Source organism: Pyxicephalus adspersus, chromosome 11, assembly GCF_032062135.1.
Source record: "Pyxicephalus adspersus chromosome 11, UCB_Pads_2.0, whole genome shotgun sequence".
NCBI classification, from domain to species: Eukaryota; Metazoa; Chordata; class Amphibia; order Anura; family Pyxicephalidae; genus Pyxicephalus; species Pyxicephalus adspersus.
The window spans coordinates 43,548,189-43,561,282 of NC_092868.1; the positions used below are offsets into that span (position 1 = coordinate 43,548,189).

The following is a 13,094-nucleotide window of genomic DNA, read 5'->3' on the forward strand; positions in this document are numbered from 1 at the left end:
CTACCTATTTGTAAAGTTCTAGCTGTGACTCCGCAGGGGTTGTGTCGGAACACTGTGGAAAGACCACTGCTTTTGCAGAAAGCAAGGATCCTTCTGTGCAACATGCACACAGGTGGCAGCAATTTCCGCTTAGGTTGTAGCTATTCTCTTAAGAAAACAAACTGTAAAGCCCAGCACAGACCTCAGGTAGACAATAATTCTGACCAAATAATCGCTTGGTCATGTGATCATTATTGAAGGAGACAATTTGAGGTTGGATTAATTGACCTTCACTTTCAGAAGTGATTACATGACCAAGTGACTAGGCATTAAACATGTGATCAGTAAGAAAACCTAAAACAAGTCCTTCAAGTTTCTTCATATCAAGGAAAGTATTTTGACCATTCTCTAGCATTCCATTACTCTATGGCTGTGTGCTTGGCCTTTTGGTAACATTATAGTATTGGTTCTATTTTATTTTTGATGTCTATGTTATGATACTTATGGTAAGGATGCTGTTTTTTTATCTTGCTTTCAGAAAGCCTACTGTGGCCAGTGCAGTGAAAGGATATGGGGCCTTGGCAGGCAAGGCTACAAGTGTATCAACTGCAAACTTCTTGTGCATAAACGCTGTCACATACTTGTACCACTGACCTGCAAGAAGCATATGGTGAGTTTACATGAATCAAAAGCAAAAAAAAAATAAATGCTTCATTCAACATATTAGAATGCTTGTGAAGAGATTGCAGGACATTAACAGCTAAAGATAAAATAACCACGGCTCAGTTATATATAAGATTAGGTTTGTCATTTGTTTTCTGTGGAAAAACTCAGACCTAGTGTAATCATTTTAAAGGATTTAATAATAATTTAAAAGACCTCCAGGCAAAATGCCTAAATGACTATTTTAAACATTAAAATATTTTTAACATTTTGTATACTTTTTTGCCTGCAGGTTTTGTTATACAAGCCCACTTTCCTGACAGCTCCCTGCAAACTTCTGTGTAATGAATGGTTATCTAAAGCCATCTGTTTTGTAAAACATTGGGTTAGGTACTATATCAGGTCTTTTATTATTGTCTTTTTCTTTACTGAAAAGCTTCATTCTCTTGATTTATCTTGGTGGTAATCATTCCCAGGTCTGAAAAAAATTATCTAGGGAACATTTTCCAATAGGTGCATTTGTTCAACAGGGACAACAGACAAAAATGTTCTTTTTCTTTGGCAAACCTGTATACTAAGACAGGAAGCTAAGGAAAATCTCGGCACAGAGGCATACAAAGCAAAACATACCTATCTGGGGCTTTAACTTGCTGCCTAACAATAAGAAATTTAAAAAGTGTAATAAAATACTCAAACCAACCCAAATGTTGTATTTAGAGTAAAGAAGGTCTTAGAATCTTTTAGCTTTTATTGCAGTATGTGTCCCCAGTGGGAATATCTCATCAAGGGGTCCAGAGGCAGTATCACAAACATTTACAAACAAAGGTTTGAATCTTGGTGAGGTTTTTATTGCTATGGCTTTTCTTGGTGAGCCCTCTTACCTTCTGTTCTTGTCTTGTTATCACAAGAGTGTCACTAGGTACACAGTCAGAGGTTCTTTATTTCATCCTCTATCCCATTAACACTAAAGTTTTTATTTTGCTGTGTGTTCGTTTGTGGACATTTCCTTTTACTTCCTGTCCTGTAGACACTAAACCACTGTCACCCCAGAGTGTCCCCAATAAAAGATTTATTTTTAAAACAGAACTTAACCCACGCAACTCATGTTTTCCTGTTCCATCACAGGACACTGCCATCTTCCTTTTATTCCTCCTTTTTACAATGATTGGCCATGTCAGGATGAGGAGGAAAGTAAGGCAGATATTTGCAAAATGGACTTGGCTTGACCATTTCTGCAATACCCACCTGCCCAATCATTTATTTTTCAAAGTGTGACTTAAGTTCCTGTTCCAATGACAACTCAGAATTTTAGATCTTTTCTTCATTTTTAGTCATAGACAAAGGGTGATAGGCATAGGGTGAACCTCTCTAGTTGTTACACAGACCGCAATACAAAATCTCAAGTGTTGGCTAGATATAGTTAAAAAAAAATTTACATCTTCAGATTTGGGTTTTTGTGGGTGGACATCTGTCAGGAATTCCTTTAAAAATTAATTTTATCCAGAACCACCAGCCCATTACACAGATACCGCCAGGGATGCACAGCAATTTATTCACCCCGTGTGCAGCCTTTTTAAAGGTTGTTAGCTTCAGGCGTTGCAAGATATGGAATAGTAGAGTAGGGACACTTAATGAGATATAAAAGAGATGACGCTTGTTAATATGGAAGAGAAAGAACTTCAACAAGCAGAATAGATGAATGAAAGGAGTAGAGGGCACTAGCATAGCACTTTTAGTAGGAAGAATGCACAATTAAGGCTAAAATGTACTTTCTGACCCAAAGTAATATATTTCTCCTGAAACTGAACTAAACCCAAGACGATACGTATCTTTCCCCGTTCTGATGTGGGCAAGCCAGCTTCTTCCTTCTTTCGCATTCTAATCTTTGAACATCTTGATTGGCCTGGGCCCAGATGACGTAACTCTTGCGCAGGTGTGCAGGAGTTTATTCGGTCTTGGGACCCACAAGGGAAGCCAGTTTTGCTGGGTATCTCTGACAACAAATGCTGAACACATGTGCAGTCAGCACTTCCTATCATTTTGACAGCTGGGTGACAATGTCAGGTAAGAATACATCGCTTGTCCCTTTCTGCAACAAGGACTTGTCTGATCGATTTTCAAAATAAAATTATAGTTCTGCTTTAAGTACATCAAAATTAGGCAAAAAGCCATTTGGTGTCCTACAGTGCACATATAAAAGTTTCTAAACTCTTGGCTGGGACTTTACTAAACATCAAAACTTTTTTTCCAAGCCACAGTTTGCTGCTTTTTTGCATGCACAAAAAAAAATCCTTTAAACCTGTCACAAATCATAATACCTGTAATGTGCATACAGTGTTTTTTTCTGCGTCACTGAAATTTCAAACCGTGTTTCTCACTTCTGGACTTCAGAACACCTAACTCTCTCCTCTCCATAGCATAGGGGTGATCAGATTTTGTGGAGAAATTAGCTAATCTGCGAGCTGCTTCTTTGCTGTCCAGTCACAGGAAGGGAACAGACCTGTAATTCCAAAGCACACCCTAGATGATTGCCGTCTTAGATCATTGTGATTATCTCAGGTAAAAATGTATTGTGTGTACAGTGGTCCTCCAACGTTTAGCAATCCGCTATGGCACAACATGCAACAACTGTCATTTTCTATGAGAGGTGCCCCACTGTGTCCTCCCCTTTCCCTCTACATAGAACAGCAATGTGTGTATGGTGTTCATTCATTCTATGGTCACTGGAACCGGTCAGGAAAAATCTTTGACCTGCATATGTAGCTTTAAGTTAGAACAATGACCTCCCATTGAAAAAAAAAAATGTGTTGCAGCACTTAATTATAGATACAGCTGCACTTACAGCTTCTCCTAGACAGAGTACAGATGGGCTGTTGTTGGCTGCAAAGTTCCTGCAGTTCGCTGCTGTCAGCTAGTCCTCAACCGCACAGGTGTACATGTGTTATCCTGTGGTTTTTGGGAAAATTCATGCTGCATCTCAAAGCAGTCTACCGCTTCATAGACTTGAAAGAGATCACTTTTAAATGCTTTTGCAAGTGTTTCTCAGTAGTTAAGCAGATATGCCATTCTAACCAGTTCAAACCACAAGCACATTCAGAAGCTGTTCCCAGAAATGCATGTGGGAACCCTACTAAGAATACTCCTGGATGTCTAAAGCCGCATACGCACTTGCAATTTTAGTCGTTGCAAAGGATCTTTCATGACTATTATTGCACAATGCATGAACGAGTGCTGTACATACAGCACCATTCTGTTCTATGCAGAGGAGAGGGGGAGAGCGACAGAGCGGCACCCTGCTGCACGCTCTCCCCCTTTACTTGCATTATGATCGTTCGCCGTTCATCATCCGTGGATCCGCCAGGACGGTCGTTCAGACGATGAACAACGGGCGCTGTACACACTTCAGATTTTTGTTTGATATCGGCCCTGAGCCGATTATCGGGCGAGAACCATTGGAAGTATGTACGTAGCTTAACAGTTGAAAGTGAATGCCTGTTTTCAACCACCCTTCAGAACTTGGCCGTAGTCCTCTTTAAAGTCTCACACATAACTCACAGTCCAACTAATGCAGCTTCCAGTGATAGTGTTGCAACACAGCTGAACTGCTCCTGAGTTTAAAAAGGAAGTAAACCCAAAACTACCCAAAACAAAAAATAAAAATCACACTTGCTGTCAATTCCGCTGAGCAGTTGATTTGTAATGGGGGTTTCTTCCATGGTGTCCCGCGTCCTCCCGTATCCGTCTTCACGCCAGCACAGAGGGTCTTTTAGTTGCACTTTAACTGCAGTATAATAAATATATAATAAATATAGTTTCCCAGGCCTTCTAGATAGGGCTGTGCTGTGTATATCCTTTACAAAGTAAAAAAAGCTCCCTTGTATGCATTTCATGTGTCAGCCAGGAGTTTAGCTTTAGGTTAAAGAAAAAAAAAATCCTCAGGTCTGTTATAAATAATTCATACCTTGCCTAAACTCTGTACAGACTTAATGTACTTTAGCAGGCAGAGGAACTTTTGGAACTTGTCTGAATTACCCCCTTGGTTACACATAGCTCTGGCTGACAACCAGTGTAATAAACCATAATATAGGAGTCTGCTCTTGGGTTCTATTAATAAATGATCGTCCTCTGCCTGTAGAACATTTGTCTAATGTATTCATGTGTTCTTCCCAAAAGGAAGGAAAGATTTTTTTTTTTAGCATTCTATTTCTTTGCTCCCTACTTCCAGCTATAATCGTGACTTTCCTTGTCCAGTATCAGCTGTTACCATGACAACCCAAGTGGAAGAGGAGATTTAAAGTACAATTAGAATTCCTTGTTTTCTCTTCTTGGATGAATTTGTAACAGCTAGCAGGAGGCAAATTTCCAAATTCTGACTCCAGTGTGTTGTGCAGCTTGAACAACATGCAAATCCTGTACTACTTGTACTTGGTTGCTTATTGAACACAACATAGTTTAGCCATTACCTTCCCAAAAAAATGAGATTATCTGTGAGCTGTGTGGTTGAGCTTGGTGGAACGGCACAATTGTAATGCAGTGTTGCTGTGTTATACTTGCAAAAAATGCCTAGATCATTCCGCACAAGAAAAATAGTGTGTGTGCGTATTTAGAAAACCACATTTACACAAACTCAAGGCCAGTTTCACATCTGCAGTGGGTTTAATTGATTAACAATAAACGGTATTTATATAGCGACCACACTTTACCCAGCACTGTACAATAAATAGGGGTTGCAAATGACAGACGAATACAGACCGTGACACAGGAGAAGACTCTGGCCAGAAGAGCTTACAATCCAAGTGTTTCTATACAGTTGCCGTTAGCTGGCATTTTGCCATCCACTCGGTCTCTCACATGCAGTTCTTAAAGAACCAGCGCTTGGACGTTTGACAGTGGGTTAGTAAACAACCGTTCACTGCCACCCTTATTCATTCTCTATTAAGCTGCTGCAGGTAGAAACTCCGTGTATCGTTTTCCCTGAGGCATATATCATTTCACTGGCATAAGAAATCGGTAACTGCGCTGCGTAATATGTTGGTGCTATATGAATCCTGATTGATATTAATATTAATAATAATAATAACTGCACTGTAACCTCATTGCCATTTTGAAGATTATAATTTAGAAATGAGTCAATTCATAATTGAATACAACACTGAATCTGTTAAACACTTCGACCAGTGCATGGCTAGTGTTCATTTAGTAAGCGGCATCATCTAAGGACGTTTGTTACCTGTTGTCAGTTCCAGAACCAAATCAACACCAACCAAGGCCCTTGGCGGGCTCATAGCTCTGGACCCCCTCTGTTTTTATGTTTTTTTTTTTTTGTTTTTTTTTAGAGGCACCTTCTATATATGTACTCTGTTCACATTTTCCAAAAATGTATTATACCTAAAAGAATCATCTGTATTACTATATTATTCTCATTGTAAACTAGTTTATCTTCTGTTTTTAAAACTTAACTTGCTTTAAGATTATCCACCTCTTGTATAATGTTTCTGTACTCTAATAGATTGTTAGCTCTTCTATATTCTATATGCTTTCCCTATGGCCTGACAGATTGTAAACTCTTCTATCTCCATTTAATAAGGCCAGGGGTGACAGCAGAGGACAGCGGTGTGACAGCCATGATGTGCTGACTGCTGGATTATCATACCGCCTTTACCCTGCTGCCTCTGCCTGTCAGTGAAGTAATGATAGGAAGTGATGACTAAACAACATCAGTACTGCAGCTGCACTGCTGCTCACTAAATATAAGGGTTTTATGGCGGGAGCTAATAATGAGCTGCAGCCTGGTGTGCTGTGCAGCTTTAACCCTTTTTTAAGGCATCTTTTCTCCGCATAAGTGATTTATGAAGCTGTAAATGCACCAGAACCCTTCTACCCACATTCATTAAACACTACACACCTATTGGAATAATTAGCCCTGCTAAGATGAATGAGCAACTGAAAACTCAAGGAAAATTGGTGCACAGTTAATGCTGTTCAGGAAACACATCATCTGTATTTAAAGTTGGTCTAGGTTGTTCAAACTGAGCACAAAAAAACAATGCATCATCAGAGGTTACTTTTAGGACCTGGCCTACATATTGCCTGGATGAATAAAGCTTTTCTTTTATACTGATATCAGATTGCATCAGCTTTTGATCCAATTTCAGATGTTTCTAAAGCCCTGTACAGACATGAAACTGATTTCTGTCGCAGGAAACTGTATTTTATGATTGTTTTCAGTGACAGGAGAGGGACTGAGCACTGCACATACAGTGCCTTCCTGTTCTATGAAGATGGAAGTGTAGAAGTACAAACCAGTGGCACCCCACTGTGCTCTTTTCCATAGGAAAGTTCAGCATCCCTGCACAATAATTTATCAAGAGGCCCTGGCCACCATGACGTAGGGGGATAACTGTGCACATGCTGGATTTTTATCATTTGCCTGGGGCGACAATCATCTAGTGTGTGTACTTAAGCTCTCAGAAATAAACTGAAACCTGGCTTTAGAGTCTGGATTTTACTTTAAAGGAGATGTGGAGGTCAGCAGTGGCTTGTAATATTGTTGATTTACTGATCAGGAATAAGTAAATAGGTAAATGAATAGTTTATTTTCTATAGTCTGGCCACAGCTGTGGAGGCTCAATTCCCAACAACACTTTTTTGCCTTAGTTTTGGAGTTTGAGGATAGAACCTCTTTTCTGTGCAAGAATTCACAACAGCTACATAGACCAGCAAGGGAAACTTCTTTTTCTGCCAGGTGGAGCAGCCCTGGTATATCATATTTTAATCACAGCTGAGCTCCAAGCAGATATAAAATATATAAAGTTACAAAATATATAAAGTTTTTGCTTCTCTATATATATATCTCCTTTAAATTGTCAAGTGTATTGTTTAGATAAATGCAATAGGCTGGTATCAGACTTTTTGCAGTCCCTACACATCAAGGCTTAGACTGGTAGAGGAAGAAGCAGCACAAGTAGCCAATTAGCTGTGTTTACCATTACTCATGTGCCAACGAGCAACATGCTGATCACACGATCTGTAAGTCATAATTGAGTACAGCGGAGAAAAATCAGGTTTCCTATTCTGCAAGACAAAGATCTGATGTGTGAATGCTGTGTTAATATTTGTGTTTATATTTAACCCTTGGAGCAGTAGGAATACAGTGATGTGCAGTCTCGTAATTGTACAACCACTATTTATGAATATGATCTTCTGACTTTATCATTTAAATTTGCAATGTATGGCTTTTATATTGGTCTACTGAAGTGACTGATATTACAGTCTTTGTAACTTCTCTTTGCATGGCTGATGGCTACGTTCACTCTTTGTGGTTGAAGTTGCAGGGTGGGCCGATCTCTATTCAGGGTGATTGGACTATGAGTTTCGATATTCTATGATGGCTGAGCTGTGGGCACAATGTTTCCCAAAGAAACACGCAATGTTGATAGCACAAACTGCCTCCAACGCAGTATGAGCAAAGCCTAACTCATTCCCTCACTGGGATGCATCTTGAATATCTGACCCATCTTCTGCTTTGTAGGGCCATCATTATTTCGAATGTCTTTATTTATTTCGATTGCACCTGTGGATGTGCAAGCTGTGATTTCTAATGCTCTACGTATCGTTTTTTTTTTTTCTTACCGAGACAGTATTTTTGTTTACTAGTCCCTCTTGTACACGGCCCTTCAAAAGAAAGCCAGCGCAGGTGCCACTTTTATTTCACCAAAGTATTTTTGCCAATTTTTTATTTTTAAAAGATAGCTTGCTCTGCTGCTGAAAGAGCTGTATGGGGTTAAGAGTGCATTAATAATCGAGATGTGCCCAGATAAGCCTTCTGAATGCTGGCAGCCTGGAGTCCTGTTAAAGAGCAGACATGCCGGTTAAGATGCAGTTCACGTCTTGCCTCTCTTCTTATATTTACCAGAGCATGAACCTGAAAGATTTCAAAACGTGTTTTGAGCTGTTCATTGTCATGATCAGGATGGCACATTAATTTAGCATCTAGCTCCACTAAGGACAGTCAAAAGATTTTTTTAATCTCTGTCTCTGTGATTATTTTTTTTGCAGCCACCAGGAAATGTAACCTGTCCCTTTTGTCTATAACAGGATCCGGTCATGCCTTTCCAGGAGCCGCGCGTAGATGACAAAAGCGACGAGGGCGAGATCCCCCCTGATGAAACAGATCACAGTAAGTTGCACATTGGCCTATGAGAATGACCTGTAATCTTGAGGAGCAACCATCTCAGAAACCATAATTTAATTACCGTGTCTGTAGTGGTATAGTGTTTTTTTTTTTTTTTTGCCTAAAGCAATTTGAAAGCTATTAGAGAGGTCTTTGGGTATCAGACAGAGGAGAGTGCATCAAGGATGTGTTACACAGCTGAGTGGTTTTGTCCTTCCACTTGTTCATTACTGCACGTCCTTGTGTGCAAGCTCTGCATCTGATGGTTCACAAGCTGCATTGACTGCAGGCTTGACTAGATTTTAATATACTGAACTATGGAAAAAAAACACTTTATTAAAGGGCAACAATACCAAAAATTATATAACTCTTTTCATTTTAGGAAATAACATTTCTAAGTATAACCGTGTGTCATTAATTTTGCTTTTTCCCACTGAACCCTACATAATATACACTGTAACCTAAATTGCAAAATTCGAACTAGGACTGGTGTCACGTCTGTGGAAGACAGTGCAAAAGAACATATGTGCGATGTATGTTGGGTATCACCTTGCACAGTGGAATGCGTGAAATAGGTATAGGGCCTTTATTTAGGATCAAGGGTAAGTTTAGAGCTTCTTTGGGATCGAGCAATCATTTGTAGCTTCCTGCAGCTGGCACTTTAAAGCAGAAGTAAACCCAAAACTCACCCAAAACCAAAAAATCACACTTACCTTCAATCCCACAGATTGGTCTATCCGTTGGGAGGTTTCTTCCATTGGGTCTTGTGTTGTCCCAGAATCCGTCTTTGGTCTGGCGCAGAGGGAGTGCCAGGCGCTGACATCTTCTCTCTTCTTCTGTGTTCTTCTTCCTACGTCAACCGATCTTGCACTGCTCAGGTAGATTGGGAGAAAACTTTTTCCCTATTGATGAAAGGGCTCCTTCTGTGTATGCTCGAGATGCTCGGACATGCGCATCAAGCAGCCAAGAGCCTCCCGGGATGCGTGACGTAAGTATCTCAGGAGACTCTTCCTTCCCATTCATTCTTGATCACCTAGGGCATCGAGAATTAAGGGGGCAGTGTTGTAACCTTTTTTTTTTTTTTTTTTTTTACTTTAAATAAAAGGGTTGTCTACCCTTTTATGTAAAGTGAAAATTCTGAGTTTAGGTACGCTTCAACCATAAAATCCTTTTCTTTTTCTTTTTTTTTTTTTTTTTTAAAGGGTGTTGCACATAAAGAAAACACTAACAAACAAAAGTTTTACTTTGATTAAAAGGGTTGTCTACCCTTTTATGTAAAGTAAAAATTCTGAGTTTAGGTGCACTTTAAGAACCAATACTGAGGTGTGAGTGATCGCGTGGCTGGTAAAGAACGTGTCTTCACGTTTGACATCTGGCAGCAGTAAGCAGTACTGGGTATTGTTCACATCCACCCCTATTCATTCCTTATGGAACTGCTGCCAGGAGATGCTACTTGTATTTTCTCCCAACATGCAGTGGTTCCCTGGGATAAGGAAGCAGTAACCTCTCCGCCAATGTGAACATAACCCTACTTTGAAATGATCATAAAATAAATATTTCTAAAACACTTCATATGGATACTACGGAGTATGCAAGTCGTTCCGTTTTTCAGCTTGACTTGTTTGGTATCTATTTACTCAAAACAATCTCATTTTTTTATATTTTTTCCCAAAATTGGACTTTTGTGTGTTTTAAATAAGATTATAGTGTTTTTTGTTGCTGAATATTTAGGTTTGATAAGCAGTAGAGCAAATAATGTGTCACATAAAATTATAACTACTACCAAATTTTTCCAGGGAGTTATATTTATGGGTTTTAAATAATCTAACTCTTTGTCCTTATGTGTGCATTTTAACAAAAAATTGTCCAAAAACTTTGGTAAAGGTTTTTATACAGGTGCACTTTAAACCATGTGTCCCTCCAGATTGAGAACCAATAACACTATATCCAGTATGATATAACACGCAGCACCTTTTAGCATAGCTGTGCTTGTAGTTTGACAGATGTGATTTTTATTCCGATCAGTTTTTAACATCATGCCTGCAGTATACCCTAGAGGGATCTTAAACAGCCCGGAGGGAACATTTTTACAAATGAGCTATCTCATGCTGGCACTCAGGACTGGCACATCCCTTTACTTAATAGTAATCCGCTCCAAGACTCTTATGGGAATGATGCATAGCAAGCACAGCTTGCTATAGTGATTCCACAGGACATTGCAAGGGGCTCTGCTGATAGGAATGGAGAAAAATGGCTTCATGCTGCTTGAATCCGGCTGTTTTCTGAATAATGTAAAAGTGCTGATGCTTATAGCAGCCAGTTGGATTCTGTATTTTGTCTCAGTCTGGGAATGGTATATCTCTATTTTTTTTCACTTTGCACCCATACATGTCCCCATCTCAATGCTTTACCTGTATATACTGCAGTGCAGTGCAGTCACTTTCATTATTTTCGGTATCCAAAGAAAAATAATCTGTTTTTGCTTGCAGCAGTTTGATACCAAACCTTTCAGCAGATATCTATCAATATGAAAAATATATGGGCATGTTCCAGTGGGCATAACTGATGCTTTAAAAGCTTGTGTAGTTGTACAAGAACCAATGACTAATTTGCCCCTTCTTAACACATTTTATATAGAAAAAGCTGGTTTAAAAGTGTAACTTGTAGAAAACAGGCAACGATTAGGTACCTTTTTTACTAGTTAATAGATGCGTAGATCTGCTCAGTCATCCTTGTGATTCTCTTATCTTTGCCACACTGCACATTCAGGTAGAACACGTCTGCTGCTTTCTGCTTCAGCTTTACTGTTTTCTGCTAATTGAACAAAAGCAATGATGTCGTTTCATTGCCCAAACTGGAGGAGAGAAGTCTGTAACATTCTAGACTAGCTGTATAGAATTATTAATCCATTGTCCGGCAAAACAGGAAAGATATTGACCCTGATGTATTAAAGCTCTCCAAGGCTGGAGAAGACACACTTTCTTCAGTGAAGCTGAGTGATCCAGCAAACCTGGAATGGATTTCTTCATTGTCATTTGCTATTTGTTAGCAAAAGTTTTCAATCCTGGACCCAGATCAGTTTCAGTTTTTTTGGATCACCCAGCTTCATTGATGAAAGTGTATCTTCTCCATTCTTGGAGAGCTTTGATAAATCTGGCCCATTGAATTTAAACTGTGTATATAGCAGTTTTCTTGGAGTTCCACTTTCCTGTATATGTGTCTACTTGTTTATGTAAAGAAGGTGATCTTTGCACTGACATACAAGGGCTAGGAGTGGTGTGGAGCTATGATAAAATCAGCATGCATTGATGTATACCAGTATTTTTAAAGGAGACCGGTCAGAATAGCAATATGGTAGTTGTCATTGCCAGGTTGCTTATTCAGATGCTGAGCCATAAATCTCCAGCTTGCATTCCAGTCAATAACTTGGAACAGATATACAAGTCTGGTGTTTAAATTTTACTGACTTCAAGTTTGTTCTACATCGGTGACTTGCCAAAACAGTAATTATTATTATACAGTATTTATGTAGCGCCAACATATTACCCAGCCCTGTACAAAGTCCATAGTCATGTCACTAGCTGTCCCTCAAAGGGGCTCACAATCTAATCTCCCTACCATAGTCATATGTCTTTAAGACAGTCTAAGGTCAAGTTTGGGTGGAAGCCAATTATCCTAACTGCATGTTGTGCATTGCATTGTGGGAGGAAACCGGAGTACCCAGAGGAAACACATGGAGAACCTGCAAATCCCATGCAGATAGTGTCCTGCCCGAGATTCGAACCTGGGACCAAAGGCCAAAGTGTTACCCACTGAGCCACCGTGCTGCCCAAGGGAATCAAGGGAAAGGAGGAGGATGGCACCAGAGATTTTAATTTTGGGAAAAAATCTGCATTGCTAGCTCCCATGTCTTTAATCTGACCCTCTAAAACACATAATGGCTTCTTGTATCTTGCATGGTTTCAGCTCTTTCCCCATTCAGCAGTGTTGCTTGTTTCCCGATGCAGAAGTATGTGAATTTGTTCTTACTGTGCCTTCTTTCTTTTTTAGTAAATATCATACCTCCACCCCGAAAAATTGAGTCACGAAAAGATGGATCCGAGGTGAGTGTAGAAGTCATTTACAGTAAACTAAGCACTGTCATGAAGCTTTGTGTCTAGTGCACATTGTGTCCTATCCCATGTGAATAAGCAGCAGCTGCAAGATGAAGTGTACCTGTCATTTTGCGGCAGATTTTGGGTTGTAATAAAGAAGGGTGGATGTTTTGGTGTACTGTGGA

The 13,094-nt window shown here is 39.6% G+C and overlaps 1 protein-coding gene across 6 annotated transcripts in view; it reads left to right on the top strand.

Moving 5' to 3' along the window:
- Positions 1-13,094, top strand: part of PRKCZ (protein kinase C zeta) — a 157,891-nt gene that overhangs the window by 105,253 nt on the left and 39,544 nt on the right. For all 6 annotated transcript variants that reach the window (XM_072427153.1, XM_072427156.1, XM_072427155.1 and 3 more), the window contains 3 exons: positions 518-649; positions 8,740-8,821; positions 12,866-12,918. In XM_072427153.1, coding sequence (XP_072283254.1) covers positions 518-649; positions 8,740-8,821; positions 12,866-12,918 — 267 coding nt within the window. The remainder of the gene's footprint in view (positions 1-517; positions 650-8,739; positions 8,822-12,865; positions 12,919-13,094) is intronic.